The sequence below is a fragment of the Scyliorhinus torazame genome, chromosome 11 (genome assembly GCF_047496885.1).
Source record: "Scyliorhinus torazame isolate Kashiwa2021f chromosome 11, sScyTor2.1, whole genome shotgun sequence".
NCBI classification, from domain to species: domain Eukaryota; kingdom Metazoa; phylum Chordata; class Chondrichthyes; order Carcharhiniformes; family Scyliorhinidae; genus Scyliorhinus; species Scyliorhinus torazame.
This window is the reverse complement of record NC_092717.1, coordinates 92,291,334-92,317,946: the sequence shown is the minus strand read 5'-3', so window position 1 is coordinate 92,317,946 and position 26,613 is coordinate 92,291,334. Positions and strand designations below refer to the sequence as shown.

The window sequence follows — 26,613 nt, the reverse complement described above, 5'->3', positions numbered from 1 at the left end:
AGTGGCAAGTTGGATCCAAAATTGGCTTGTGATAAGGAGGCAAAGGATGGTGGTAGAAAGGCTATTTGTGTGATTGGATGGAAGTGTCAAGTGGCATAGCACAAGGATCAGTGGTAACGATATAGAAAAAAATGTGGGCAGGATGATGTGCGAGTTTGCAGATGACACAAACGTTGGCTGGGTGGTTGACAGTGAAGAAGGGGGTCTTGGGTTACAGGAAGATATAGACAGATTGGTCAGATGGACAGATCAGTGGCAGGCAGGTGGAACTTAACCCTTAAAGTGTGAGGTGATGCACTTTGGAAGGAGTGTCATGACAAGGAAGTACTCCATGAATGGCCGGACACGAGGAAGCTCAGAAGAACGGAGTGATCTAGGGGTGCTGCTCCACAGATCCCTGAAGTTGGCAGGACAGGTGAGTAGGGTAGTTAAGGCAAACGGGACACTTGCCTTTATCTGTTGTGGCATAGATTATACGAGCAGGGAGATTATGTTGGAGCTGTAATGGACTTTGGTTAGGCCGCAGCTGGAATACTGTGCTCAGTCCGGTCGCCGCTGTATAGGAAGGATCTGATTGCAGTAGCGAGGGTGCGTGCAAAGGAAATTTACCGGGATGTTGCCTGGGATAGTGCATTTTAACGATGACGAGTGGCTGGATAAGGTTGAGTTGTTTTCTTTGGAGCAGAGAAGGCTGAGAGGGGACCTGATTGAGGTGTATAAGAATGAGGGGCATGGACAGGGTGGATAGAAAGAAGCTGTTCCCCTTAGTTGAAGGGGCAATAACAAGGGGGCATAATCTTATGGTGGAATGCAGGATGTTTAGAGGAGATTTGAGGAAACTTTTTTTTCACCCAATGGGTGGTGGGAATCGAGAAGGCACTGCCTGAGTGGGTAGTTGAGGCAGAAAGCCTCAAAGTACTTGTCATAACATTCAAGGCTATGGGCCAAGTGCTGGAAAGTGAGATTAGAGTTTTCTTTTGTCGTGCAGGCTTGTGGGCCGAAGGGCCTCTTTTGTACTGTATGATTCTATGATCCATGAATTTTTATGTGCCTAGCAGCTAAATTAGGAACTGGAAAGGTTCCAAAATTGTTCCCCAGGCATGAGAAGGGTAGATTTGCGGTGATGCTGGACTACATGGCTGATCAAACCAAATTGAAGCCTACAGTAATTTTCAAACAAAGCTCCTTGCATGAATTTTTGCAGATATCCATAACGTCCATAACAATGGTTGGATGAATGAGGGTGGAGTGAAGTTATGGATTGATGATTTGTGGAGTAGACATCCTGGTGACCTACATAAATAAAGCTACTCATTAATGTGGAGCTTGCTCAGGTACCATATGGCCCAATGAGATCAAGAGGTGCTTGCAAAGACATAACACCAAAATTGCAGTTATCCAAGGTGGCCTGACATCCGTGGTTCAACACGGCAGCACAGTGGTTAGCACTGTTGCTTCACAGCTCCAGGGTCCCAGGTTCGATTCCCGGCTTGGGTCACTGTCTGTACGTTCTCCCTGTGTCTGCGTGGGTTTCCTCCGAGTGCTCCGGTTTCCTCCCACAAGTCCTGAAAGATGGGCTGGTTTAGCACAGTGGGCTAAACAGCTGGCTTGTAATGCAGAACAATGCCGGCAACGCGAGTTCAATTCCTGTACCGGCCTCCTCGAACAGGCGCTGGAATATGGCGACTAGGGGCTTTTCACAATAACTTCATTGCAGTGTTAATGTAAGCCTACTTATGACAAGAAAGATTATTAAAAATTAAAATAAAAACTGTCACATGGAATTACCAGTTTCATATTTCCCCCCCCACATTTCAAAGTAGCAACCACCTAAACTGACATGTTATACTGTGGATAACTCTATCCTCATTTTTGGAATGATTTGGATCGTCTTGTATGCTGCGAGTAGTTTCAAAGGCATTGTTTATAAAGTCTAGCTCATAGACGAGAAGTAGGCTGGATAACCTGTTGAAGGCACTAGGTCCCCAAAACTGTATATTTACAAAGAATTACTGGGGTCTGTTTCAATTGACTGAATTATAATATGTTGATTGGTTGATTGATTTCATTTATTGTCACATGTACCGAAGTACAGTGAAAAGTATTTTTCTGTGGCCGAGGGAACGTACACAGTAGCCAAAGAGAATAATCAATAGAGAACATTGACAAATGGTACATCGACAAACAGTGATTGGTTACAGTGCGGATCAAGGGGCCAAACAAAGCAAATATATGAGCAAGAGCAGCATAGGGCGTCGAATAGTGTTCTTACAGGGAACAGATCAGTCAGAGGGGGGAGTCGTTGAGGAGTCTTGTAGCTGTGGGGATGAAGCTGTTCCTTTGTCTGGATGTGCGGGTCATCAGACTTGTGTACCTTCTGCCTGATGGAAGGGTCTGGAAGAAGGCAATGCCTGGGTGGGAGGGGTCTCTGATAATGCTGTCTGCCTTCCTGGGGCAGCGGGAGGTGTATACAGGATCAATGTGGGGGTGGCAAACTTGTGTGATGCGCTGGGCTGAGTTCACCTCTGTAGTTTCTTGCGATCTTGGACTGAGCAGTTGCCATACCAGGCTGTGATGCAGCCGGATAGGATGCTCTCTATCGCACATCTGTAGAAGTTTGTGAGCCGATGCAGACATGCCAAATTTCTTTAGCTTCCGTAGGAAGTAGAGACGTTGTTGGGCTTTTTTGACTTTTGCATCAACGTGAGTTCCTTGGTCTTTCCGACATTTAGAGAGAGGTTGTTTTCGGTACACCATGCAACCAAGTGATTTATCTCCCTCCTGTAGTCTGATTCGGCGTTGTTTGAGATGCAGCCCACCACAGTCGTAACATCCGCAAACTTATAGATTGAGTTGGAGTTAAATCTTGCCACACAGTCGTGTGTGTATAGGGTGTAGTATTGCATACTTTGTGCAAAGTGATGTTTGGACCTATAAGAGACAGAAATGTATTAGCATTTCCATAAAGACTTGATTAACTTTGCCGTCATTGTGTATCACGTCGAGATAATTCTTTCATTGTTGGTTATATCTTAAAATATCATTATAAACATACGAGTTAGGAGCAGGAATAGGCCACTCGGCCCCTTGAGCTTGCTCCACCATTCAATAAGATTGTGGCTGAACCTGATTATAGATTCAACTTTACATTCCCGCCTGCCTACACCCCCCGATAACCTTTGAACCTCTTGCTTCTCAAGAAACTAACTACCTCTGCCTTAAAAATGTTCAAAGACTCTGCTTCCACTGCCTTTTAAGGAAGAGTGTTCCAAAGATTCAATTAATTAATTATATCAATAACTGAAAATGGTGGTGTTTAAACCTTTAACAGATATAATAAATAAACTATTATGAATTCTATGTCTGTTAGGTGATGCTTCAATTGGAAGTCAAAACAAATTCAAATGCCCACATTGTAATTATATTGCCAAGTATCGACGCACATTGAAGAGGCATCAGCTAATACATACTGGAGTGCGGTCCTTTGCTTGTGACATCTGTGGAAAATTGTTCACGCGGAGAGAACATGTAAAGCGACATTCCTTGGTAAGTATGATTGCCATTCTTAAGCACTGGACTCGTGTAGCTCAAGAGTTTTTAAATTTATAATAGGCAGCATTTGTATTGCAATGCAAAATAATGTAAAAAAATAGGAAATATCGCCATGTCTCAATCCATGACAAAGTAATACATGAGCTCCTTGCACTTTTTCAATTGAGAGTGGATGGGGAAAGACATTGAAGCAGGCTGTTGGATTGGAGTAAAACAGTTGAGGGTTAATTTGTATCCAGTAATATGGACTAGAGGAAGGTTATAGCAAGGCAGAATGATCATGCTTGATCTGGTTCGGATGACTAAAGCAAATGGGTGCCATATACCTGCAAGTCTTGGACTTCAGGAAAGGAAGAGGAGGCCTTACTAGGAGAGCAACTAGGATGAGAGGAAATGAACATTTTGTTGTGAACAAAAGCTTCAGAGATGGAGATGAGGAAGTGATTGAGCACTCGACCATTGTAGAGGTATTGAGACTAAAGAGAGGATCAAAGTCTAAGCAGTCAGAGGCTTGAAAGTACATTTGTAAGTCGCTAGGGGAGGAGACACAGATTGTTACTGCAATAGGGACACAGCATATTGAGGTTCAAGGGAGTATGGCGACGCTGAATGGCCTCTACTTTAATGCTAGAATATCAACGGTTAGGCAGATGAGTTGAGGGCGTTTATTAACATGTGGGTTTGTGATGTTGTTGCCATCACAGAGGTGTGAAGTCCCATAGCCCCAGATGACCACAGGCTGCTTTCATCTTTTGAGTGTACGAGCTGACTGGTGGTGATTTAACCTTAGGATTACCACACGTCAGGCAAGGGGCAAGGTAGAGAAGGCAAGACCTTCATGAATAACCTCATCCTGTACGGGAATTGAACCCGTGCTATTGGCCTTGCTCTACACCATGAACCAACTGCCCATCCAATGGGGGACTGCTCAACACCCGGAATTTAGGATCTTCAGGCAGAACAGGAGAGGGTGTAAAAAAGGAGGTGGTGTTGCATTATTAACGAAGGAGTCTGTTACTGCAGTAAGGAGGGGCAATATCTTGGAATGGTCTTCTAATGAGGCTTTGTGGGTAGAGTTTAGAAATACAAAGGGGACAGTCACACTTCTGGGAGTGTAAATGTAGACCACCAAATAGTAAGCGGGCCATAGAGGAGCAGATAGGTAGACAATTAACTGAGATGTGTAAAAACAATAATATAGTAATTATATTAGGGGATTTCAACTTTTCCAACATTAATTGTATAAAGGGTTTAGAGGGAGCAGATTTCTTGAAATGTATTCATGAGAGCTTCTTGTATCAGCATGCCAAAAGTCCAACAAGGATGCTGCAGTGTTGTATCTAGTTCTGGGGAACAAAGCTGGACAGGTGTTTGAGATAGCTTTTCAGAGATGGCGATCGCAGCACTGTATGTTTTAAATTTGTCATGGAAAAGGAAAAAGATGGTTGCAAAAAAGGGTTTTGGATTGGTGGAAGGCTGGTTTTGTTAAAATAAGGCAGTATCTGATCAAAGTAAACTGGGAACAGGTCTTTCTGGGTAAATATACAACAGAACAATGGGGGGTTCAAAATGGAATTGGCAAGAGTACAGGTCCAACATGTTCCATTTAGGGTGAAATGTAGGAGCAGCAAGTCCAGAGAACCCTAGCTGTCTAGGAATATTCAGGACTGGATAGGAAGGAAAGGGAGGCTTTTAACAGATACAAAGGGAGCAAATCTGGAGGCCCTCGTGGAATAAAGAAAGCGCAGGGGGAGAACTCAAAAAGTAATTAGGAGAGCAAAGAGGCGATGTGGAAGAGCACTGGTAGGTAAGGTTAGGGGAAAAGCCCAAGATATTCCATAAGTGTACCAAGGGGAATTGGATTACCAGGGAAAGACATTGTAGCACAGTGGTTCGCACTGTTGCTTCACAGTGCCAGGGTTCGATTCCCGGCTTAGGTCACTACCTGTGCGGAGTCTGCACGTTCTCCCTGTGTCTGCCCGGGTTTCCTCCGGGTGCTCCGGTTTCCTCCCCCTAAGTCCTGAAAGCCGTGCTGTTCGGTAATTTGGACATTCTGAATTCTCCCTGTGAATCCGAACAGGTGCCGGAATGTGGTGACTAGGGGCTTTTCGCAGTACCTTCATTGCAGTGTTAATGTAAGCCTACTTGTGACAATAAAGATTATTATTATTAATAGCAGTGTGGACCTCACCCAAAACGCTGGCAAAAAGCACCCCATCAAACTCACCCAAAGTGGCACATTGTTTTGGTTGAATTCCGCCCAATATTCCAGGTGTGATTTCACCAAGGCCTTGTATTTCACCAAGGCCAGCAAGACATCCCTGCTCCTTTACTCTAATCGTCTCTCTATATAAAGGTCAACATGCAATTTGCCTTCTTTACCACCTTCTTTTGCACCTCAACTGGTGTACAAGGCACCCTGGTCTCATTGCATATTCCCTTCTCTCAATCTATAGCCATTCAGAATCTGCCTTGCTGTTTTTGCTACCAAAGTGGATAACACTTATTTATCCACGTTGTACTGCCTTTTCCCACTCAACTTGTCCAAATCACACTGAAGCACCCCTGAATCTTCCTCACACCTCACCCTCCCACCCAGTTTTGTGTCATTATTAGAACATTATCAGGAACATTAGGAAGACCATAACCATTGCAATTCAACAGTTGCCATGAGTTCCATGGTCTTAGGCTGAATCACTTTCCACAACTTCAGGGTACTAGTCAACCCTACAATGTGCATCTGACTTCATATCATCTCCATTACAAAGCTTGGATGTTTTCATCACCACAGTCCACCTGCCACTGAAATCCTTGTCCAGAGCTTTTTTGCCTTTAGACCTGATCTGTTCCAGTGTTTTCCAGATTGGTCACCCATCCTCCAGCTTCCTTTAAAGATAATCTCAATCTAAAACTTAGCTACCTGTATCCTAACCCATATGACTTCTCTCTCATCGATCACCCCTGTACTTGCTGACCCACATTGGCTCCTCGCTTCCCTGTGCCTTCAATTTACAATTCCTATTCTCGTGTTTAAATCCCTTCATTGTGATACACCTTTCAATCTCTTTTTTTTTAATAAACATTTTATTGAGGTATTTTTTGGTATTATAACAGCAACACCTTTCAATCTCTAACCTCCTCCAACCTTGCAAATTGCTGCAAACTCTTTGTTCTCCAGCTCGAAGTTGTGGATTTCCCCCAACTTTGGCCTATTGTTAGTAGCCATGTCTTCAGTCACTTTGAATTTCCTTCCTGAAACACTCTGCCTCTTCATCTTCCACTTATTTAAGCACTTTCTAATAAAAGCCTGCCTCTTTGACCAAGCCTTTGCATCAACCCCCCCCCCCCCCCCCCCCCCCCCCAACCCCAATATCCCTCGGTTGGGAGTTCATTTATTTTGACTATATCTCTGTGAAGTACTTTGAGATGTTTTTCCATGTTAAAGGTGTTCCATAAGTGCAGGTTATGTGTTCTTTGTCAGTGGCTGTTTTTCAGGCTGGAGGAAGGTTTGTCGTGGTGTTCCTTAGTGGTCTGTATTCGGACCCTTGCCTTTCCTGATATATATTAATGGTTGAGATCTTGATGTGCAGTGGACAATTTCAAAGTTTGAGGATGACTCCCAGAGTACTTAAGGAAGTGGCCGTAGAAATAGCGAATATATTGGTGGTCCTCTTCCAAGATTCTATAGACTCTGGAACAATTCCTACAGATTGGAGAGTAGCTAATGTAATCCCACGATTTTAGAGAGAAAATGGGGAAACCAGTAAACCTGACATCGGTAGTGAGGAACATTCTAGAATCCATTATCAAAGATTTTATAGCAGAGCACTTAAAAAACAGTGGAAGGTTTGGACAGAGTTAACATGAATTTTAGAAGGCGAATTCATGCTTGATAAATCTACTGAAATTCTTCAAGTTTGCAACTAGTAGAGTTGATGAGGGGGTGCCAGTGGACTTTCTGAAGGCTTTTGACAAAGTCCCACATCAGCGATTAAAACGCATGGGATTAGGGACAGTGTATTGAGATGGATAGAAAACTGGTTGGAAGACTGAAAACAAAGAGTAGGAATTAACTGATCTATTTCCAAATGGCAGGCAGTGACTAGTGGGGTACAGCAGAGATTGGTACTGGGACCCCAGCTATTAACAACATAATTGATTTGGATGAGGGAACAAAATGTAATATCTCCAAATTTGCAGATGACACAAAGTTGAGTGGGAGGGTGAGCTGTGAGGAGAATCTAGAGATTCTGCAATGTGATTTGGACAAGTTGAGTAAGTGGGCAAATGAATGGCAGCTGCAGTGTAATTTGGATAAATGTAAGGTTATCTACTTGGGTAGCAAAACGGGAGGCAGACTATTATCTGAATGGCCATAAATTAATAAGGGGAATGTGCAAAGAGACCTGGGAGTTCTCATACACCAGTCACTGAAGGTAAGCATGCAGATGCAGCAGGCGATAAAGAAAGCAAATGGCATGTTGGCCATAATAGTGAGAGGATTTAAGTACAGGAGCAGGGATGTCTTGCTGCAGTTCTATTGGGCCTTGGTGAGGGATGTCTTGCTGCAGTTCTATTGGGCCTTGGTGAGGCCACACCTGGAATATTGTGTGAAGTTTTGGTCTCCTTATCTGAGGATGGATGTTCTTGCTCTAGAGGGAGTGCAGCAAAGGTTTACCAGACTGATTCCTGGGATGGCAGGATGGACGTACGAGGAGAGATTGAGTTGGTTCGAATGTTTTTGCTGGAGTTCAGAAGAATGAGGGGGGAATTTCATAGAAACCTATAAAATTCTAACGGGTCTAGACAGGGTAGATGCAGGAAGGATGTTGCTGTTGGTGGTGTCCAGAACCAGGTGTCACACTCTGAGGATATGTGGTTGACCATTTAGGACAGAAATGAGGAGAAATTGCTACACCCAGGGAGTGATCAGCCTGAGGAATTCGTTACCACAGAAGTAGTTGAGGCCAAAACATTGTATATTTTCAAGAAGCAGTTATATGTAGTACTTGAGGCGAAGGAAGAAGCAGTTATATGTAGTACTTGGGGCGAAGGGGATCAAAGGATATGGGGGAGGAGGCGGTATTAGGCTGTTGAGTTGGATGAATAACCATGATCATGAATGGTGGAGCAGGCTCGAAGGGCCAAATGGCTTCCTTCTGCTCCCATTTTCTGTGTTTCTATGGCAAAACCTCGAAGTATTGTAAACTGTGAAGACAGTGTAGAACTTGGTGGAGTGGACAGATAGGTGGCAGATGAAGTTCCGTGCAGAGCAGTTTGAGGTCATGTATTTTGGTAGGAACAATATGGAGAGACAGTACACAATAAAGGGTAAAAATCTGAAAGGGGTACCAGAGTAGAGGGTCCTGGGTGTGTCTGCTTAGATCATTGAAGGTGGCAGGACAGGTGGAGAGAGCAGTTAATAAATAGGGGCATAGTACAAGAGCAGAGAGGTTATGCTGAACCTATAGAAGACATTAGTTAGACATCAGCTGGAATGTTGTATACAGTTCTTGACGCCACACTATAGGAAGAATGCAAATGCATTGGAGAGCGTGCAGAAGAGGTTTGCACGAATGATGCCAGGAATGAGAAACTTCAGTTAATGACACTAGGTTGGGGCTGTTCTCCTTGGAGAGAAGCTAAGAGGAGATTTGATAGAGATGTTAAAAATCATGAAGGGGCTGGACAGTTGATGGGGAGAAACTGTTTGCACTGATGAGTTTCAAAAACAGAAGGGCACATATTTAAGTGATTTTCAAAAGAAGAAAAAATGTCACAAGTGGTTTGGGTCTGGAATACCCTGTCTGAAGGAGTAGTGGAGGCAGATTCAATTGAGGCTTTCAGGAGGGCATTAGATAATACTTGAATAAAAACATGTTCAAGGGTACTTAGAAAAGGCAGGGAAGTAGTACTAAGTTATGATACTCATTTGGAGAGCAGATGCAGACATGATGAGACAAATGGCCTCCTTCGCCTTAACAGCTCTGTGATTCTGAGATTCTTGTTCACTTTACATTGTCCGATAAGTTTGACGCAGCACACCTTCTAGAATGCTCCGTAACCCTGTGTGTTCCACTGCCTTCAGCTTGCCCTGTTTATAGGATAGTAACTACATTTGTTTCAACTTGGCTACCTCAAACAAAACCAAAATGTGTACGCTGTAACTCGGCCAGGGGAAAGCATTCTAACCTTGAGCAGTTTTTACACACCTTTTATGATGACGGCTATAATTTAAAAACCTCTGCTAAAATCCTTGGACTGAAAAATGTGGACTTGAATAAGGGCATATGCAGGCTTGGAAAATTCTCAGCTGAGTCATCATCAGGATTCCCACACTGTCCAACAAATTAACCAACTTTGTCGTTGTAAAGCTACATATTTGCATATTCAGTAGCACAGCTGAATAATGTTATGGTGCACTAGCAGCCGTTACTTCAACCACTAGCTTAATCATAAAGTAAATATTAACAGTAGGATTTGCAAGTTTATTTGAGGTTTTTGTAGAAGTGTATTTCATATGTTAATAATGCCTGATTTGTTTTCCTCCTTCAGGTACACAAAAAAGATAAAAAGTACAAATGTATGGTTTGTAAAAAATTCTTCACTCTGGCGGCCAGTGTTGGAATTAGGCATGGATCTCGACGCTATGGCGTATGTTTGGATTGTTCCGGGGGTGATAGACAGCCAAAAGGTGACCATGATGGCATGGACCTGATGGTTGATCCAGAATTTTTTAAGGAACAGCACGAAGAACAAGGACAACCAGGAGGACTGGAGCATGAAGAAAATGAGAGAATGGTTGATGAAGATGTAGCAGATGAAGATGGAAGAGGGGAGATGGATAGAGAGCAGTGGGAAGATGTTGGGGCTAGTGAGACATATGTCATATTAGACAATGACTAGCTGGCATTTAATCCATTATGTTATAAAACCGAAAAGCGTAACTATGGTTGTTCACTGTATAGACATCGTATGAATTTTATTTGAATTGCAATGATTATGGATTGGCAAAAAAACACTAAATTTTCCATATTTTGCTGATAGCTATGAACATTGGATAATTATTGATATTTTAATTGTAGTAAGTGGTTTCACAATGGTAATGATAAAAAGTATATTGGAGTCAGTGATGGGCAATTCCTTAAAATAGCTAGAATTGAAATTACATTTATTTTCCCAAGAATCTATTTGAAAAAGAATTGTACAAAAATGCAGTAGTGTGTGACTTGAAGTACGTCTGTTGTGCAGGAGACAGTCTCACTGACTGGAATACAAAACAAACTTCATTTGATAGAACACAATTTCTAGTAACACGAGAAGGCCGTTCGGTCCAAACAAACATATAATTTCTTATGTTTACCTATTTTTTCAACAAACTACTCTCAAAAAGATCATTCGATTGTTTATTGACCCCCATTAATACTATCTATTTCAATTAGCTTTCCTGATGATTGTTCCATACTAATGTAACAATTTGGGTGAAACTGTTCTACATGTTGTTCTTTCTAATTGCTCTCATTTTTAATTTGTCTTTACTATTCCTTTACCATAGTGAAGCATTTTACTGAATCAGCATGTCGATTCAGTTTGCAATCTTGAAAACTCCACTTGGATCACTTAAACTCTCCTTTCATCCAAAGAAAATGATTTTTGGCTTCCGTAGCCTTTTCTTGTAACTTAAATTCCTTCACTCAGGATCTTAGTTTACCTGTCTACTTTCTTGGCAATAATATCCTTACAATGATAGTTGAGCTAAAGTGAACATAGTATTGCTGTTGGGCTCTGACCATCACCCAGTGATGGAAGATGGATTGGGGTTGAAATTTCTGAAAGGAATGGATCTGAAATTCAACTTCTGAGGTATTTGTTTTTCTATGCATTTTCAAGTTTCAGCCTTTCAGATCTGAAAACTCATCTAATGTATTGTGTAGGTGCTAATGACTTAAGTTTTTTAAAAAAGATTTTTGTGCTCTTCAAAATAAATATTGCAACATACAATGTTTTTGCAGCATCAGAGGAAATAAGCTGCAAAATTAATGGCAGCTTAAGTAAATACTGCTGATTTTAGAGTTAACAAATTACTGTGTGGTTATTGAAGACCATACTATATATAATCTTATTTCTGAGACTTGAGCAAAAGCAGTTGGATGTGTAAATTTTCTAAAAATTACTTGTTATGAAGCAGACTAAGTTGGGTTCTTACTGAATAAACTAGTCACCAGTATAACTGAGTTTTAATTAACCAAAATGTGATAAATCCTACTTTCTCCCCTTTTTAAAGGAGGAAAATGCAATGCTGTTAGTCTTAACTGGGTGTAAAATATTTCAACAAAAAGCTTTTGTAATGACTTGTTTAACATCCAGGTTTCATGTCTCACCCCCATCCCCCAGCATTCTGCATTCTGAATCTATTTACACACTACATGATGAAAATATTGCTGCTTGGTAAGGGTTTATATATAAAAAACACACTTTGATCCTTCAGTTTATCTGCATTGTTGAGTCTGGCCTTTGTTCTTGACTCTGAGAAAAATAATTGGCTGCTAACATGTTTGCTTTTGTGTTTCAAAGCCAAGCTTTTTTTCTTCTCTCCCTTCGTTTGCAAATGGGTTAGTACTACAGATCCAATGGGGGCAATTTCTATTTGTGACCCACTTCAAATTAAATGAGCATAATATGGAGATTGATCAGTATCAAATAACTAATAGAATTACAGTCAGGTGATTTGATACATTCTTGAAGTGGAATTGCTTCAACAAACATAGTCTGCTCGTGTTCAATTCTGAGAATTTAGGAATGTTACTTCGATCTAGGCATTTTGAAGGATGGGCACAATAGAAGCTATAAAACATAAACTCCATGTAAAAGCTAGGAAGTTGCTTGATTTTCCCCTGAACAAAAGCAGTGGCTATATCTGCAAGGTGTAAATTTTAGTATTCTGTAGCTGGTGACCATGATGTGGGTCTAAAAGGTTGACATAATAAGGACAGGCAGATATTTGTTTATTTTTTCAAACTGTTACACTATGGTTAATATTAGTAATTTATTTCCTCACTGTAGCTGATCCTACTACAGTGTTACTTTTTAGAAAGAAGTTCTACTTTTGGAGCTGAGGCTGATTGCAGAAAGCTGGGCTTCTGTAACCCCCCCCCACTTTGCTTGAAGCCGGCATGGCTGGAACAAGCCTGCCCTCCAATCATAACACTGGGGACAGGCTAAATTGCTTACAGGGGGACTTTGTCCATCACTGGTAGAAAGTCGTGCTCTTGGAAGCTTCAGGCCAAAGACCTAGCTGGTGGATTGCAGAAAGGAGGATAAAGATTATCAGGGCTGACCCAGAAAGATGAGTCCTGTGGTTTAAGAGCAAGGAGCTATCCAAGACCCCTGCTGGGGTGGGGGTGCTTTGCTTTGGAGGGGAGATGGCATAGAGGAAGGGGTGGTGACCCAACCAAGTGCAGAGCGCCCCCTTCCTTCCCTCCCTTCCCTCCCTTTTTCATCTGGGTCTTTTTTTTTTTTAAAAGGCCAGTATATTCTTCAAATCGGCAGGCTTGCCAGCAAGCTGAACACTTGTCATGTGGGCTGCCAATTTTGGCACCTGCTCACCTAGCGTATTATGGAGGTCAGCTCTTGGGTGGATGGAAAGGTGGCAGACTAATTATCCAACCTATTTCATGTCTTTCTTCCTCCTCCTCTTTCTGCCCCTACAGCAGGGGCATGTAAAATCCAGCCCATGAATCTAATATCAGCACACTATTGTCTCTTGTAGAGAAGAGAGCACTGGCAGAATAGAAGCAATCCGATGCTTTGATAATTGCCATTTTCTGTTGTTATCAATGGGTGCATATCTAATGAAAATAACACCTTGTTGGGAAAACCAGATTTGTTCAGTATATCTCTAAAGCTATTTTACTTTTTAACACCAACATTTCCATAAATGTGCACACTTAGCTGACCGAATGAAGTAACACTAGTGTTAATTTTTTATCTGCTGAATGGAGAATAATTGCACCAGTAGTTTAAAGGGAAATTGTGTTCTGTTTAAATAGTTCCCTTTATTATGTTTTGTATTTTGGAACACTGACTCATCAGTGTTTTTCCATGCAGGTTTTCTTCTTTCCTAATCTGAAGATGCTACTGTATTGTTCCACAGGCTAGAGCATCAGATGCACTATTTTCTTATTGTGCTATGGAGAGAGTTTGTTGCTCTGTACTATGCTTTAGAATTGATTAGAGGCACTTTGGAGCAATGCTGTAGTGGAATCTTTAAAAGTAAATTCTGTGTACAGATATTAGGACTGGTGCAATATATTTGTTATAGTGGGAAATCTCTGTGGATTGCACCATGTAGGTTAAGGTCCACGTTTGATTTGGACTTGTTCAACTTTTTGGTTGCAGTGCCAATGAGCCCATTTGGCCCATCACGCTCTCTGAAAGACCTAAATCCTAACTCCCATTCCCTGTCATTTCCTTATAATCCCTTTTTCAAATATGTATCTTTTTCCATTTTGAAATATTTGCTCTCTGCTTCCATGAATGTTTCTGGTATCTGTCTCTATTTGTATTGGTGTTCTCATTAATGTCATCATGATATTAAGGAGATGTTTAATCCAAAATGCCGGTTTCCTGCCTATTCTGAAGAATGCATTTCCCTTTTTAATATTGCAAGTCTTCTTGTGGAAAATTGACAGTTTTAAGATAATTTTGGAATTGTATCCCATAACCCTTTATGCAGTCTGGTATTTATGGGGTGGTAATTACCCATTTTTCCATGTTTTGAGGACACATTGGGAATTGTGAATGTTAAAGTGACCTTTTACTGTGGCTTTCATAAATGTGAGTACAAAAACTGCAGTATAAAAACTTGAGGTCCCTTTGATGTCGGGGCTGCATACAATGCTATTTTGAACAGTTTTTTAAACAATTTTTTCAGAAAGTAGAGCAGCTAACAGATCATCCCTAACACAGTTTTCCTTGGAACCTAAATACGGATATTTTATTTGTTTCTGAGACAAACGCAGTTTTCACCTACTGCGAACTGAATTTCTGGACATGTAACTTACATTAGACCTATAACTTAGAATATGAATGTGTTTTCCTTGTTAATAAGCACCTTGCCACACACCAATCAGTAAGTTTAAAGTTGCAAACATCCTTTTTGAGATTGTTGGATCACTAACATTGGTGCAGATGTGAATTGCTGGTGTTAATAGCTGTCCTGGCCTTTGATGTAACTTAATTTCTTAATAAGTCAGCATTGTACAGTACTGTAAAGAGAGTGTCATGGTTTGCAAAAGTGTTGGTGCATATTGGCATGGACAAAGTTTAAATATGGATAATTTTATGAAGTAAATTTCTTACAATTATTAAAATTGGTGTCTCAGTAATTCGGGCCATGACTGGTGAAGTAGGAATTTCTGTTTCAAAGATGGATTGTAATCCATCATCCTTCAGATTTCAGGAATCATTGCTACCAAAGATATGGGATGACAAGAGTGCATTTAAGATATTATGGTTACCCCAGTGTGTACTGATTCCAAAATGCAATTTGCAAAATACTGGATAATCATTTTTGTTTAGAGATTCATCCAGCTACTTGAGTCATTTGAGTTTATGAAAGCAATTTTATTATTTGAAGGGTGATAGAAAATATTTAAAAATAATTGTGAATTAAGTATTTAAGTGTATGAATTAGGATCAAACAAATTAGTGTATTGCAATTTTATTCTGTGAAGAAAACTTGTTTATTACACATTAGAATACCGTCTTTAGTTGTAATTTTACATTTGTTATTGGCAAATGTTTTTAATTTAAATTGGCATGCACCAAAACAACTGATTGAATTGAACCTCTTCTGTCTGGAATGTGATGATTTTGAAATGTTTGGAACTAAGCAAGATTTAAGCACATCATAATGCCAAGAATTGGGACGTGTGAGGATTTGCCCACCACTGATTTCAGTGGAACGTAGCATTCTATTGTTTTAAGGCAGTTGTGTCTAATACATAGACTAAGTTTATATTGTATATTGTGATCAGCAAGTCTGACAGTTTGTAACACTGCAGTTATGTTAATAATCCATGAGACAAAATTAATAACGAGCTGTGCTTTTGAAAAGTAATTTTTGCAAACCTTTAAACATAGTAAATTTTAGTCCCACACTTGTTTCCTATCAATTATTTATTTAGCACATTGGATTTATTTCCAGTGTATAGACTGCTGTGTGTAATAAATATCTAGTTTATAGTAGCAGCATAAAGCAGCTGATTTATTTATATTGGGGAGGGAGAATTTGTGACTAGAAGAATGAACTGATTGAATCTTCACATCTGTAGACTTGACCTTGAATCCCAAACTGTAGAAAGGAAATTAGGTTTCCACACTAATAATTTGGCTAACCCTAATTAACCCTTTGAATTTACATCCAGTTTGGAAGTTGTGGCTTTTGAATGACAGGTTTGTTGACCTGTTCAGTACTGTTGTTGGAATTATTTGGGACTCCGTGTTCAGATCAAGTGTCTTCAATTCTGCAGCATTTAATTTTTTTTTTATCAAAATGATATTGAGTCACTTAAGAATTAACCTGCTAGTCATTTCCAAAAGGATAAAATAGGAGGAGCATCTGCATTGTGCATCTGCATTGTGCATCACATCAGCTGATGTAGCTAATACGAAATGAAAATTAAACTTTTTTAAAAACACTTTATACAAATAATATATACACTGCAACAACTATCTATTTTCCTATTTGTATAATTACAGCTGAATTTAAACCATATTTTTTAGTTGTAAGAAATTCATTTGTAAAAGAATTAATGATCCATATGCATCTGTGTTTGAAAGCAAAGTTAAGGAGAGAGGATTTTCTTTCTTTGTAAAAGTGGTTTACAATATATTGTTTGGGATCAAACGAGCGGACCAGATTTTGGTGGGTCAAAATTTAAAATCTATTCTTTTAATGAAATCTTAGATTTCATTTATGTTCCAACATCCTGACAATAGTAGATGATAATTATGAAAAATTAAGGATGATAAATTATTTTGAAGGTCAAGTAGAAAATTAGAGAATGAAAGGTGAACCTGAAAGTGATGGATGTGTTCATGTGTTGGGAAAGAATTAAAAAATTATAAATTTAAATGAATGGGTGAACCAACAGTGGTTCAGGTAGTCACAGGGCAAATCCAACAGTGGTTCAGCTAGTCACAGGGAAGGTAACACTATGCCACTACCTTTGTACCCAACACTATTGAATTTGAGTGCACATTGACAAAAACAGTAACCCATAAAGTAAAATTTTCAACTGTGTGGAAATTAACAGAAATAAAAATCATATAGAACCTGAATTTAAAAGGATTGTGTGCATGAACATCTACATAATTGCCTCATGGAAGATTCAATCATACTGTATTGCTTCAGTTCCTGAAGATTGTTTTGTAAACGTTGACTGGGAGACAATGCATTATAATTTAAATTTTTTTAGATCAACTGTACCGTTTTTGTTTGTGTCAGAATATAACACACTTTGGCACCAAGTACACCTTTTCCTGCCTTAGTTGCATTTTGTACATAGATTCGTGCATTTTGGAGTACTGAACAGAACACAACATATTTGGTAATATAAATATGACAACAGTTCACCAGGCAAATTCTTTGTGCTGTAGGAGGATAGCTTCTATGTGAAAGTTTAGAAACACTTTTTTCTTTGGAAAAGATGGATTAGCAACTTGCGTGTTTTTAATTTTGGAACTTGTTAAAGAAACTCCAAACTCTAAGCCACTTCTATTTAATACACCAAAGTCTGCTGTAAATTGTTCTTCTATGATTGTTCTTTCAATTGCACATTAATGCAATTTCAATATTTTCAGTATTGCATTTTGCTAGTGATTAAAACAAAGCAGTTTCCCCAATTTTGTTGAAAGCAAGGTAAGACACCAAGGCTTTGTTTTGAGAAGCAGGTAAAAGGTATCCATCTTTTGAGTCCGCTAATGAATTGAGGAACTGCCTATGATAAAGATCCCATGATACTATTCAGATAAGAGCAGGGAGTACTTTCATTCCTCCCTCAACCAATCTGCCTTCGAAGGTTGGTCATCTGTGGGATCCTGTTTGTGTTGCGACATGTGTTATGTTCATAGCGCATCATCAAAGTAATTCATTCTATTAACGACGCTTGAGATACTTGAAACATAATATATAAAAGCAAGGCTTTAATCTGTTTTTAATGCAAAACACGCATGAGCATACAGCAAGCAACACCAAATTCTAGTGCTTTAATTAGACTCGTCGTCACCAGATGATGCCAGGTTACTTGTTCTTGGCTATCAGTCTTTCTGACTTACTTAATGACTGCCCTTGGGTAAGATAAAACATCTAGTTTGAATTCTGTTTTTACTTTTGAGATGGAATGATTGACTTGGAGCCCAGGAGTGTTCTGTGTATTAAATAAGTTGCATTGATGGCTGGAGCGCTTTTTTTTAAAAGAAAAGGAGGAAATCTTTATTAGTTTGAGAAAATAATTTTTTCTTTCTCTCCAATCCTTCACAATCTTTTTCCAAAGGCCTCAGGGGAAACATAATTACATAAATCATGGATATGTTTTTTTTTAAGTGTTCACTTTAAATAATGGAAAATTGTTCTCTGCTGCACATTCACTTTTTCTTATCACTGATTTTCACTTAAATAGATTTGATGTGATTTAACATTAATCCTGTAAATTTGATAAATGATCAGTTTGTAGATTGTATGTAGTAAACTGTAAATTCTTTTTGTACAGTCTTAAATATTATTGGTGACTATTTTGCTTGTCTAAGCTGGTGCTATACTTGTACTAAACCCAACAGAAATGTTGAATGATTTGTTTTTGATAACCTGGATCCTCAATCCATTTTTTCATATGTTTCATCATTGAATAAGAACGTATGATTTTAATTCACCAGCTGTGTTGAATGTGTGATTTCCCATACCACAGTTGGTAGAAGTGACTGATTCTGATGAGCTCATGCCCTGAGAGCTAACGTTTAAACTTAGATTTTTGCAATTTTAATGAAGTAGAGTTATGTGCTGTCAAAATTACCAGAAAATCAGCATTATTTTAATATATGTCCTGCTTCATGTCTGCACTTTGCTGCTGCTTTAATTTGTTTTTGTTATACTAATCAGTGATTAATTACACTTGTTTCCAGCAAAGTTTTGCATTTGGTGGGATGAACAGTAAAAATCACGTTTTATGTGGAAAAGTGTAACTTAGAAAGATATGTATCAGGCACAAGAAAATATTTGGAAGAACGGACAAAAACATTTTGTCAACCAGCTAAAGATAAAATTAGCCGAAAAATGCAGCGGTGGCCAGCTGTATGTAAAGTGGGGGGGGGGGGTGGAATTGGTTAATGTTCTATGTGCAATCTTTCATTCGACAGAAAGCAACAATTAGTATTTAAATGGGCTGTAACAATAAGCAGAAGGCAATAAATAACATTCCAGTCACAAAGGACGTTCTTGGGTTGAATAGTATGCAACAAAAAAAAGGACAAAACAAGATCCAAGTAGCTATGATTCCCTCCCTGACAACACCTATGCACTTGGACTACAGTGGTTCAAGAAGGGGACTAACACTCCTGCCTCGAGGGCAATTATGGATGTGCGATAAATGGTGGCCGTGGCAATGGCATGGGAAAGGCACACCAGGTAGAAATTTGAAAAAGGGGTCCAATATTATCAAATATCTTAAATGTGCAGTAAATCTAATCTGTCAAACATTAAAATCACAAAAATAGGTCAATATCCACATCTGCTGGATTTTGTACTCCCATGTGTGGGTTTAAAGGTAGGGGGGGCATGTTTGAAACGGGAGGTGGGTGTTGGTGACCAAAGGTGCTTAATTCAAGAGAGAAAATGCTGGAAAATCTCAGCAGGTCTGGCAGCATCTGTAGGGAGAGAAAAGAGCTACTATTGAGTCCAGGTGACCCTTTGTCAAAGCTATAATAGAGAAAGTGGGAAACATTTATACTTTGGAGTGAGAATGAAACAGAAAACCAGGGAAACAGGATGCTAACAGCCACAGAAACCATGGGGAAAGAGTGCTAATGGCAGTCCCCACAGAGAACGAAAGGTGTGAAAGGCCAAACATCAGAGGAACTAACATCAGAGGGTAAACTGACAAACATAGATGTGGGGAAGGGGGAAGCAAAGGGGAGAAGGGATAAGGAAAGGTGGATAAGATCGGGGGGGGGGGGGGGGGTGATATGTATATATATTGGGCTAGAGCTAATCATCTGAAGTTGTTGAATTTGATGTTGACACCGGAAGGCTGTAGTGTGCCTAACTGAAAGATGAGATGTTCCTCCAGTTTGCGTTGAGCTTCACTAGAACATTGCAGCAGGCCAAGGACAGGCATGGGAGCAGAGTCTTGTGTTAAAATGGCAAGCAACGGGAAGGTCAGGGTCCTGAATGCACACAGATCGAAGGTGCTCAGCAAAGCGATCACCCAGTCTGCGTTTGGTCTCCGATATAGAGGAGACCACATTGGGAGCAGCGAATGCAGTAGACCAGATTGAAAGGTGCAAGTGAAGTACTGCTTAACTGGAATGAATGTTTTGGGTCTGGGATGTTAAGCATGGAAGAGGTAAAGGGGCAGGTGTTACACCTGTGATTGCATGGGTAGGTACCATGGGAGAGGAGTTTGGCATGGTGGAGGAATGGACTAGATTATCTCGGAGGAAACGGTCTCTTCGGAATGCTGATGGAGGGAGTGAAGGGAAGATGTGTTTGGTGGTGGCATCACGCTGGAGTTGGCGAAAATGGCGGAGGATTATGCTTTGCATACGGAGGCTGGTGGGGTGAAATGTGAGAGCAAGGGGGCAGTAATTTGCTTTTATGAGGTGCTTAATTGTTCACTTCGGGTCTCTGCCCACATCTGTCAGCACTTTATCCGCAGAGGGGTGAGGCCCTTGCTATGCGGAATCCTGATCCCTTCAGCTGCACGGGCTGGTGTTGACAAGTGGGAGATTGCCTTTGTAGGTTCCGAGTCCATCAGAAGTGCCCCACCCACGATCACTCTCCACCTTTAGCGTCCCCCTACACCACTCTTAAACCATCTTCAGTGAGACCCTGGATTTAGCTGCACCTCTTGGTGTAATGGATTACTGCCTATAGTCCCTGGAATGGTCCTGCTCGGACACAACTACATGCTATCCTGTGGGCAGGAACTGCGGCACCCCATAAAATCTAGACCTCATCTTTTGATAATGGGTCTACATCTGAAATGCCAATTTCATAGATAGAATTTACAGTGCAGAAGGAGGCCAATCAGCCCATCGAGTCCGCACTGGGTCTTGGAAAGAGCGCCCTACCCACACCTCCAGCCCACCTCATCCCCAGGAACCCTACCCAACACTAAGGGCAATTTTGAATACTAAGGGCAATTTAGCACTGCCAATCCACTTAACCTGCACATCTTTGGACTGTGGGAGGAAACCGGAGCTGAACCCACGCGCACACTGGGAGAACGTGCAGATTCCACACAGACAGTGGCCCAAGCCGGGAATCGAACCTGGGACTTTGGATCTGTGAATCAATTGTGCTAACCACTATGCTATCGTGCTGCCCGAATTTACCATTTCCTGCGCTGCTTGGGACCAACTTGTGTAATACAAAGGTGGGGAAGGAGGAAGAGAATATGCGTTCTAAATCCACGGTATGTCCACAAAGTTTTGCAATTCTCCCAGAATTGGCTAAAGTTCGCAACATGGATAAAGTTTCTCTGATCTTTCCAACACTGGTTCAAAAAGATCAGCGTGGAAGGTTATCATACAGATTCTGACCCTTTCAAGGAAGTGATTCACTTTGTTTTATTTTTAGCACAAAGGCACTCGTAGGGTGCATTTGGAAATTTTATACATATTGAAATAATTTACAAGACACTTGCACACCAATGAAATTAGCAAGTCATTTTCAAATATTCAAAATCAGGTTACTGAAGTGTCAAACTTTTGTTTATAAATGCTAATTTTTGGTAGTAAACCCATTTTTAGTTTTATTAATATGATTATCACCATATCAGGTCTTCATGAGGGGGGTGGGGGGATGCAATTTAGAATTGCATTCTAAAATCATTCAATGCACCGGTTTGCAAATGAGTTTGAAAGCAAACTTGAGTCATGACTTCACTTCAGAAAAGCAGTACAATATGCAACCGGATCACTGATAATGTTCAAAGTGAATAGAACTGCAGATTATGTGGGATAGGGCATCATTCTGTTCCCAAAGCTTACATTTTAAGGTTGAGCTGTTTCGGATGTGAAAGAATTAAGATATCGGAGTGATTTGAAATAAGCGCAAGCTGCATGGAGATCAGGATCACATTTGGAGGTAAAATGGATAAAATCACTTACCGAAATGGGAATTGTTTATTCTTCCATGTATGCGAGAAATCCGTGTAAGCAGCGAATAAGGTATACTGGGTTGGAAGTATGTATCAATTGTTGCCTCACTGAAAGAGGTTGAGATTTTGGGCAATGGTGTAAGAATAGACGAATGAAAGGACGTTGCTTTGCTATGTTTGTTGGACAGTAGACAACTGAAAGAATGAGCAAGGGTATTCTGAAGGAAACAATCCTTTTGACCTGACACCTCTCCATAACATGCATGTCATATAACTTTTACAAACCAGGAAGCTTACACCATTTTGAACCACCCACACCATTTTGAACCACCTTAAACCCTATCACCTATCATTGGCCTTTTGAATTTCTTGTTTATTAAGCAACTTACTGTTCTTGTATCAAACACTTGATATTTTTCTCAGATCTTTTGTAAAAGATTTTTAAAAATAAATTACAGTACCAATTCATATTTTCCAATTAAGGGGCAATTTAGCATAGCCAATCTACCTGCCCTGCACATCTGTGTGTTGTGGGGCGAAACCCACGCAAACACGGCGAGAATGTGCAAACTCCACACGGACAGTGACCCAGAGCCGGGATCGAACCTGGGACCTCGGCGCCGTGAGGCAGCAGTGCTAACCACTGCACTACCGTGCTGCTTTTGTAAAAGATCTTGCCGAACGTCACGAAAATCCATATATACTGCATCTACTTTAATTGCTTTAACAGTTTTAAAATTTATTTGTGGGATGTGAGTGTTGCTGGCTAGGCCAGCATTTATTGCCTATCCCTAGTTGCCTTTGAGAAGGTGGTCTTGAGCTGTCTTCTTGAACCACTGCAGTCCCTGAGATGTATATACACCCACAGTACTGTTAGGGAGAGAGTTCCAGGATTTTGACCCAGTCATAGTGAAGGAACAGTGAAAGATTTCTAAGTCAGGATGGTGAGTGACTTGGAAGGGAACTTACAGTTGATGATGTTCCCAGGTATCTGCTGCTCTTGTTCTTCCTAGATGGTAGCAGGTCATGGGTTCAAAGATGACCTAAAAATGGACTAACTGGTCTACAGTCCCCTGACTTTATCTTTCCTTCTCGCCCCCACCCTTTCTTGAATAAAAGTGTGCTACATTGGTTATCCTCCAGTTACCTGCCAGAATCCTCATTAAGGGTGATTGAAGAATAAGAAAATCTATGCTAACTCCTTCCTGACTTGTAATCAAATATGCAAGTTACGTTGAGTTTTGCTTTCTTTTTTGATGACTTGCAGCTATCTAGTGCATTTAATGTTAAGTAACAGTCTCGTGTTGTTTCATATACTTATAAAAACAGGAATAGGTCATTTAGCTTCAAGTCTGTTCCCCATTCAATGAGATTATAACTGATCTGTGATTTAACTCTATTTATCTATTTACCTGTCTTTGTTGCATATTCCTTTGTGCCTTTGGTTGACAAAAGTCTAATAGTCTTCAGTTTTAAATTTAACAATTGATGTGGCATCATTTGTTGTTTGTGCAAGAGTTCTAAACTAAGTAGCAGTGCTTCCTAATTTAAACCCTGAAAGGCATGGCTCTAAATATTAGATTAGATTATTCTCCAACAAATGGATAAGTTTCTATCTACCTACTGTATCTGGTCCCCTTTGATATTTTGAACACCCCGCAACCTACACCCAGGAACTACAGTTCCTAATCTCACCCCATAGTGAGTCCACGTATCATTCTTAAAACCTACATCTTTCCTGAGATGTGCCTAATATTCCAGGGGCATAAAATTCATTTACCCAGATATTTGAGCACAAAGCCCATGCCTCTCCGAGAGGATGGGTAAGCCATAAAATTCATCTACTCACCTCATTTTGCATGATTGTGCTGTGGAAGGGTGCATTCCCGGTATTTTTTAGTGCAGGCTTCCTGTGCAGACTCTTCGGGGGCTGAGTAATGTTCTGCAGAAATGTATGTGCTGTGTTGGCAGCCTTCCCTTTTTAAAGATACAGCACCTGTAAAAGACAAACTCCAGCAGTGGACTGTAGACAGCTGTATAATTGCTTTTGGCGCCTGATTGACAAGCCATGCTACATCAATTGAAGGAGTGGGCTCCCAAATTTAGTGACACTATTCTGGATTCTCTCTGGCACGTGATTGGGGCCAGGAAGAAAGCCATTTTTTTCAAGCAAGAAGAAACCTTCTTAGTGGCCCTGAGAAGGGAGGTGGGAAGCATGTGAATACAGAGTGCAGCTGGCAGCAGTGCAGCAAATTACATTGCTGTGGTGGTCAAGATGATTGGATACCTGTGTAGGTTAGATGGCTTTTGTTTCGGTGCAACATCGTGGGCCGAAGGGCCTGTACTGCGCTGTATTGTTCTATGTACCTCAACAGACCACACCTCGCACACCCTTCTCAAGCTGCTCAATGCACTACGCTCCCTTGTTCACCCAGCACCACGCCCTGACACCTGGGACTCGCCTCTAACATCCTTGTATGATACTTTCATGCACGGACTCCTTTGAAGAATGTCAGCCACTCATGCTTCTCACTACCTTCAACTATGGCGTCACCTAAATACACTGATACATAAATCACTATCATTCTGACTGCTCTGCAGGGCAAGGTGGCACATAACAGGCACGAATGCGAGAGGATTAATTGTGCAACATCCCCATAGAACCTTAGAGGCAATCCTGTGAATAACGTATAGTAGTGGCACAGAATAAAATGCAGTGCAGCTGAGGCTTTCCTGGATGATGGTAAAGTTGCTGCCTTATGCAGCCAGGTGCCATGAAATGTAAACTTCAGATGGGGTGAGCATGGACCTCCAGATCACCTACCTCCGCCATTCCTTCCCTTACTCCTACCCTCCTTTGTATTTTCAGATAAGATGGCCAAGAACGGCAACTATTCAACCCCATCAGAAACCAGTGGAAGAGCGAGAGGCGGCAAATAGCTATGATGAATAAGTATCATCACTTGACCTAACACTCGCAGCCAGCAGCTCATACTGTATAGTCTGAAGTAGAGGCTGGTGAATTAATATCTGCACTTGGTGAGCTACTGAACATGGGTGGGCTGCAGCCATGACGGGGTTAGATAACTTTGTGTGCAAAGCCCCTGGAGCAAAAGATTGCACACCAGTTTTGCTGCAGGGCAACTTCGATGAGGATAAAATTGGGCGGACTATGCAGAATAACTATGCACATTCACATTAGCAGGTCAGTCGCCTTTTAGGAGCATGGAGGAGTAAAGCTCCACCATTGCATAAGGCACTGCAGAGAGCTGGGAGTCCTCATCGCAGTAGTCAGACTGGTCCATGATAAATTCTGATACCACAGTTTCCACTGCCACACAGGTGGCGTCTTCACAATGCTTTAGTGCTGCAGTGGCAATTAAGAAGTCATAAGATCTCTGACTGTTGTAATGCAGGTTTAGCCTGCGAGTCTGACTATTGCCATCAGGCACAGACGGCTTCCATTGTGGATGCAGGTGGGCTCTACGGTAGCACAGTGGTTACCACTGTTGCTTCACAGCACCAGTGTCCCAGGTTCGATCCCTGGCTTGGGTCACTGTCTGCACGGTCTTCCCGTGTCTGCGTGGGTTTCCTCTGCATGCTCTGGTTTTTTCCCCACAAATTCCGAAAGATGTGCTGTTAGATAATTTGGACATTCTGAATTCTCCTTCCGTGTACCTGAACAGGTGTCGGAATGTGGTGACTAGGGGCTTTTCACAGTAACTTCATTGCAGTGTTAATGTAAGCCTACTTGTGACAGTAAAGATTATTAAAAAGATGTTGGTGCTCAATGGAACATGTAAGTTCGCAAGGCTGTAGAGCAATCTGTTCTCCAGCAGATGAGTGCTGAGGGATCACCTCATGGCAGTGACAGTAGCATTGGGGTGCATCAATCTGCTGTCCTTGCTCAGGATGTCAGCATTCATCCACTGCCAGTCCATCGCTGCCCTTGGTATTGTCTCTCAGCCGAGAATGCTACTACCCACGTTGAGGTGCTATGGTCTGAAATTGGGCCCTCGAGGCCCAGAGATACACGAGCATTTTCCAAAGCCATCTTCAGTTTCCACCAGTGAACGTCAGCAGCCTTCCATTTACTTAGTTCTGTTTCTTTTGAATTATTGATGTTATTACTGGATAGTAATAAAGTTGAATCAAAGGGGGACTCAGATCCCAGTTTCTGCTCGGCGATTCTGCCTTCAGGGTGCACGACAAGGCAGAATAGCCGAGCAGAAACTGATAGCCAAGTTCCGCACGCATGAATACAGCCTCAACCGGGAACCTGGATTCACTTCGCAGTACATTCTCACACACACACACAGACACCCCTCCCCTCCACCCTCTGGCCTGGGCTTGCGAAAACCTACCAATTGTCCTGGCTTGCAACAATTCACACCTCTATAACCTGTGATTATCGCTCTCTCCAGTCGCACCGTTTAGAGCTGAAAAGACTTAATTACCTGCAAAGTCTCGCATTCAAAGTATCGTCTTGCATTATTGGCTTTGTCTATATATGTTTGTGGAACCCACCTCTTCATTCACCTGAGGAAGGAGCTGCGCTCTGAAAGTTAGTGATTAAAATCAATGCTCAATCAATCCGATCTTGTGGATTAAATACTAGGGGATCGGAAAACAAAAGACTGAGGGTGCTATTCTCTCTCTTCTCTCCCCCCCCCCCCCCCCC

General features: G+C 41.1%; 1 protein-coding gene across 1 annotated transcript in view; it reads left to right on the top strand.

Moving 5' to 3' along the window:
- The window catches only part of zbtb10 (zinc finger and BTB domain containing 10), a 142,073-nt gene extending 123,588 nt beyond the window's left edge, over positions 1-18,485 (top strand). The window contains exons 4-5 of the mRNA XM_072467495.1: positions 3,371-3,546; positions 10,108-18,485. Coding sequence (XP_072323596.1) covers positions 3,371-3,546; positions 10,108-10,458 — 527 coding nt within the window. The 3' untranslated portion in view covers positions 10,459-18,485. The remainder of the gene's footprint in view (positions 1-3,370; positions 3,547-10,107) is intronic.
- The last annotated feature ends 8,128 nt before the right edge of the window (positions 18,486-26,613 follow it).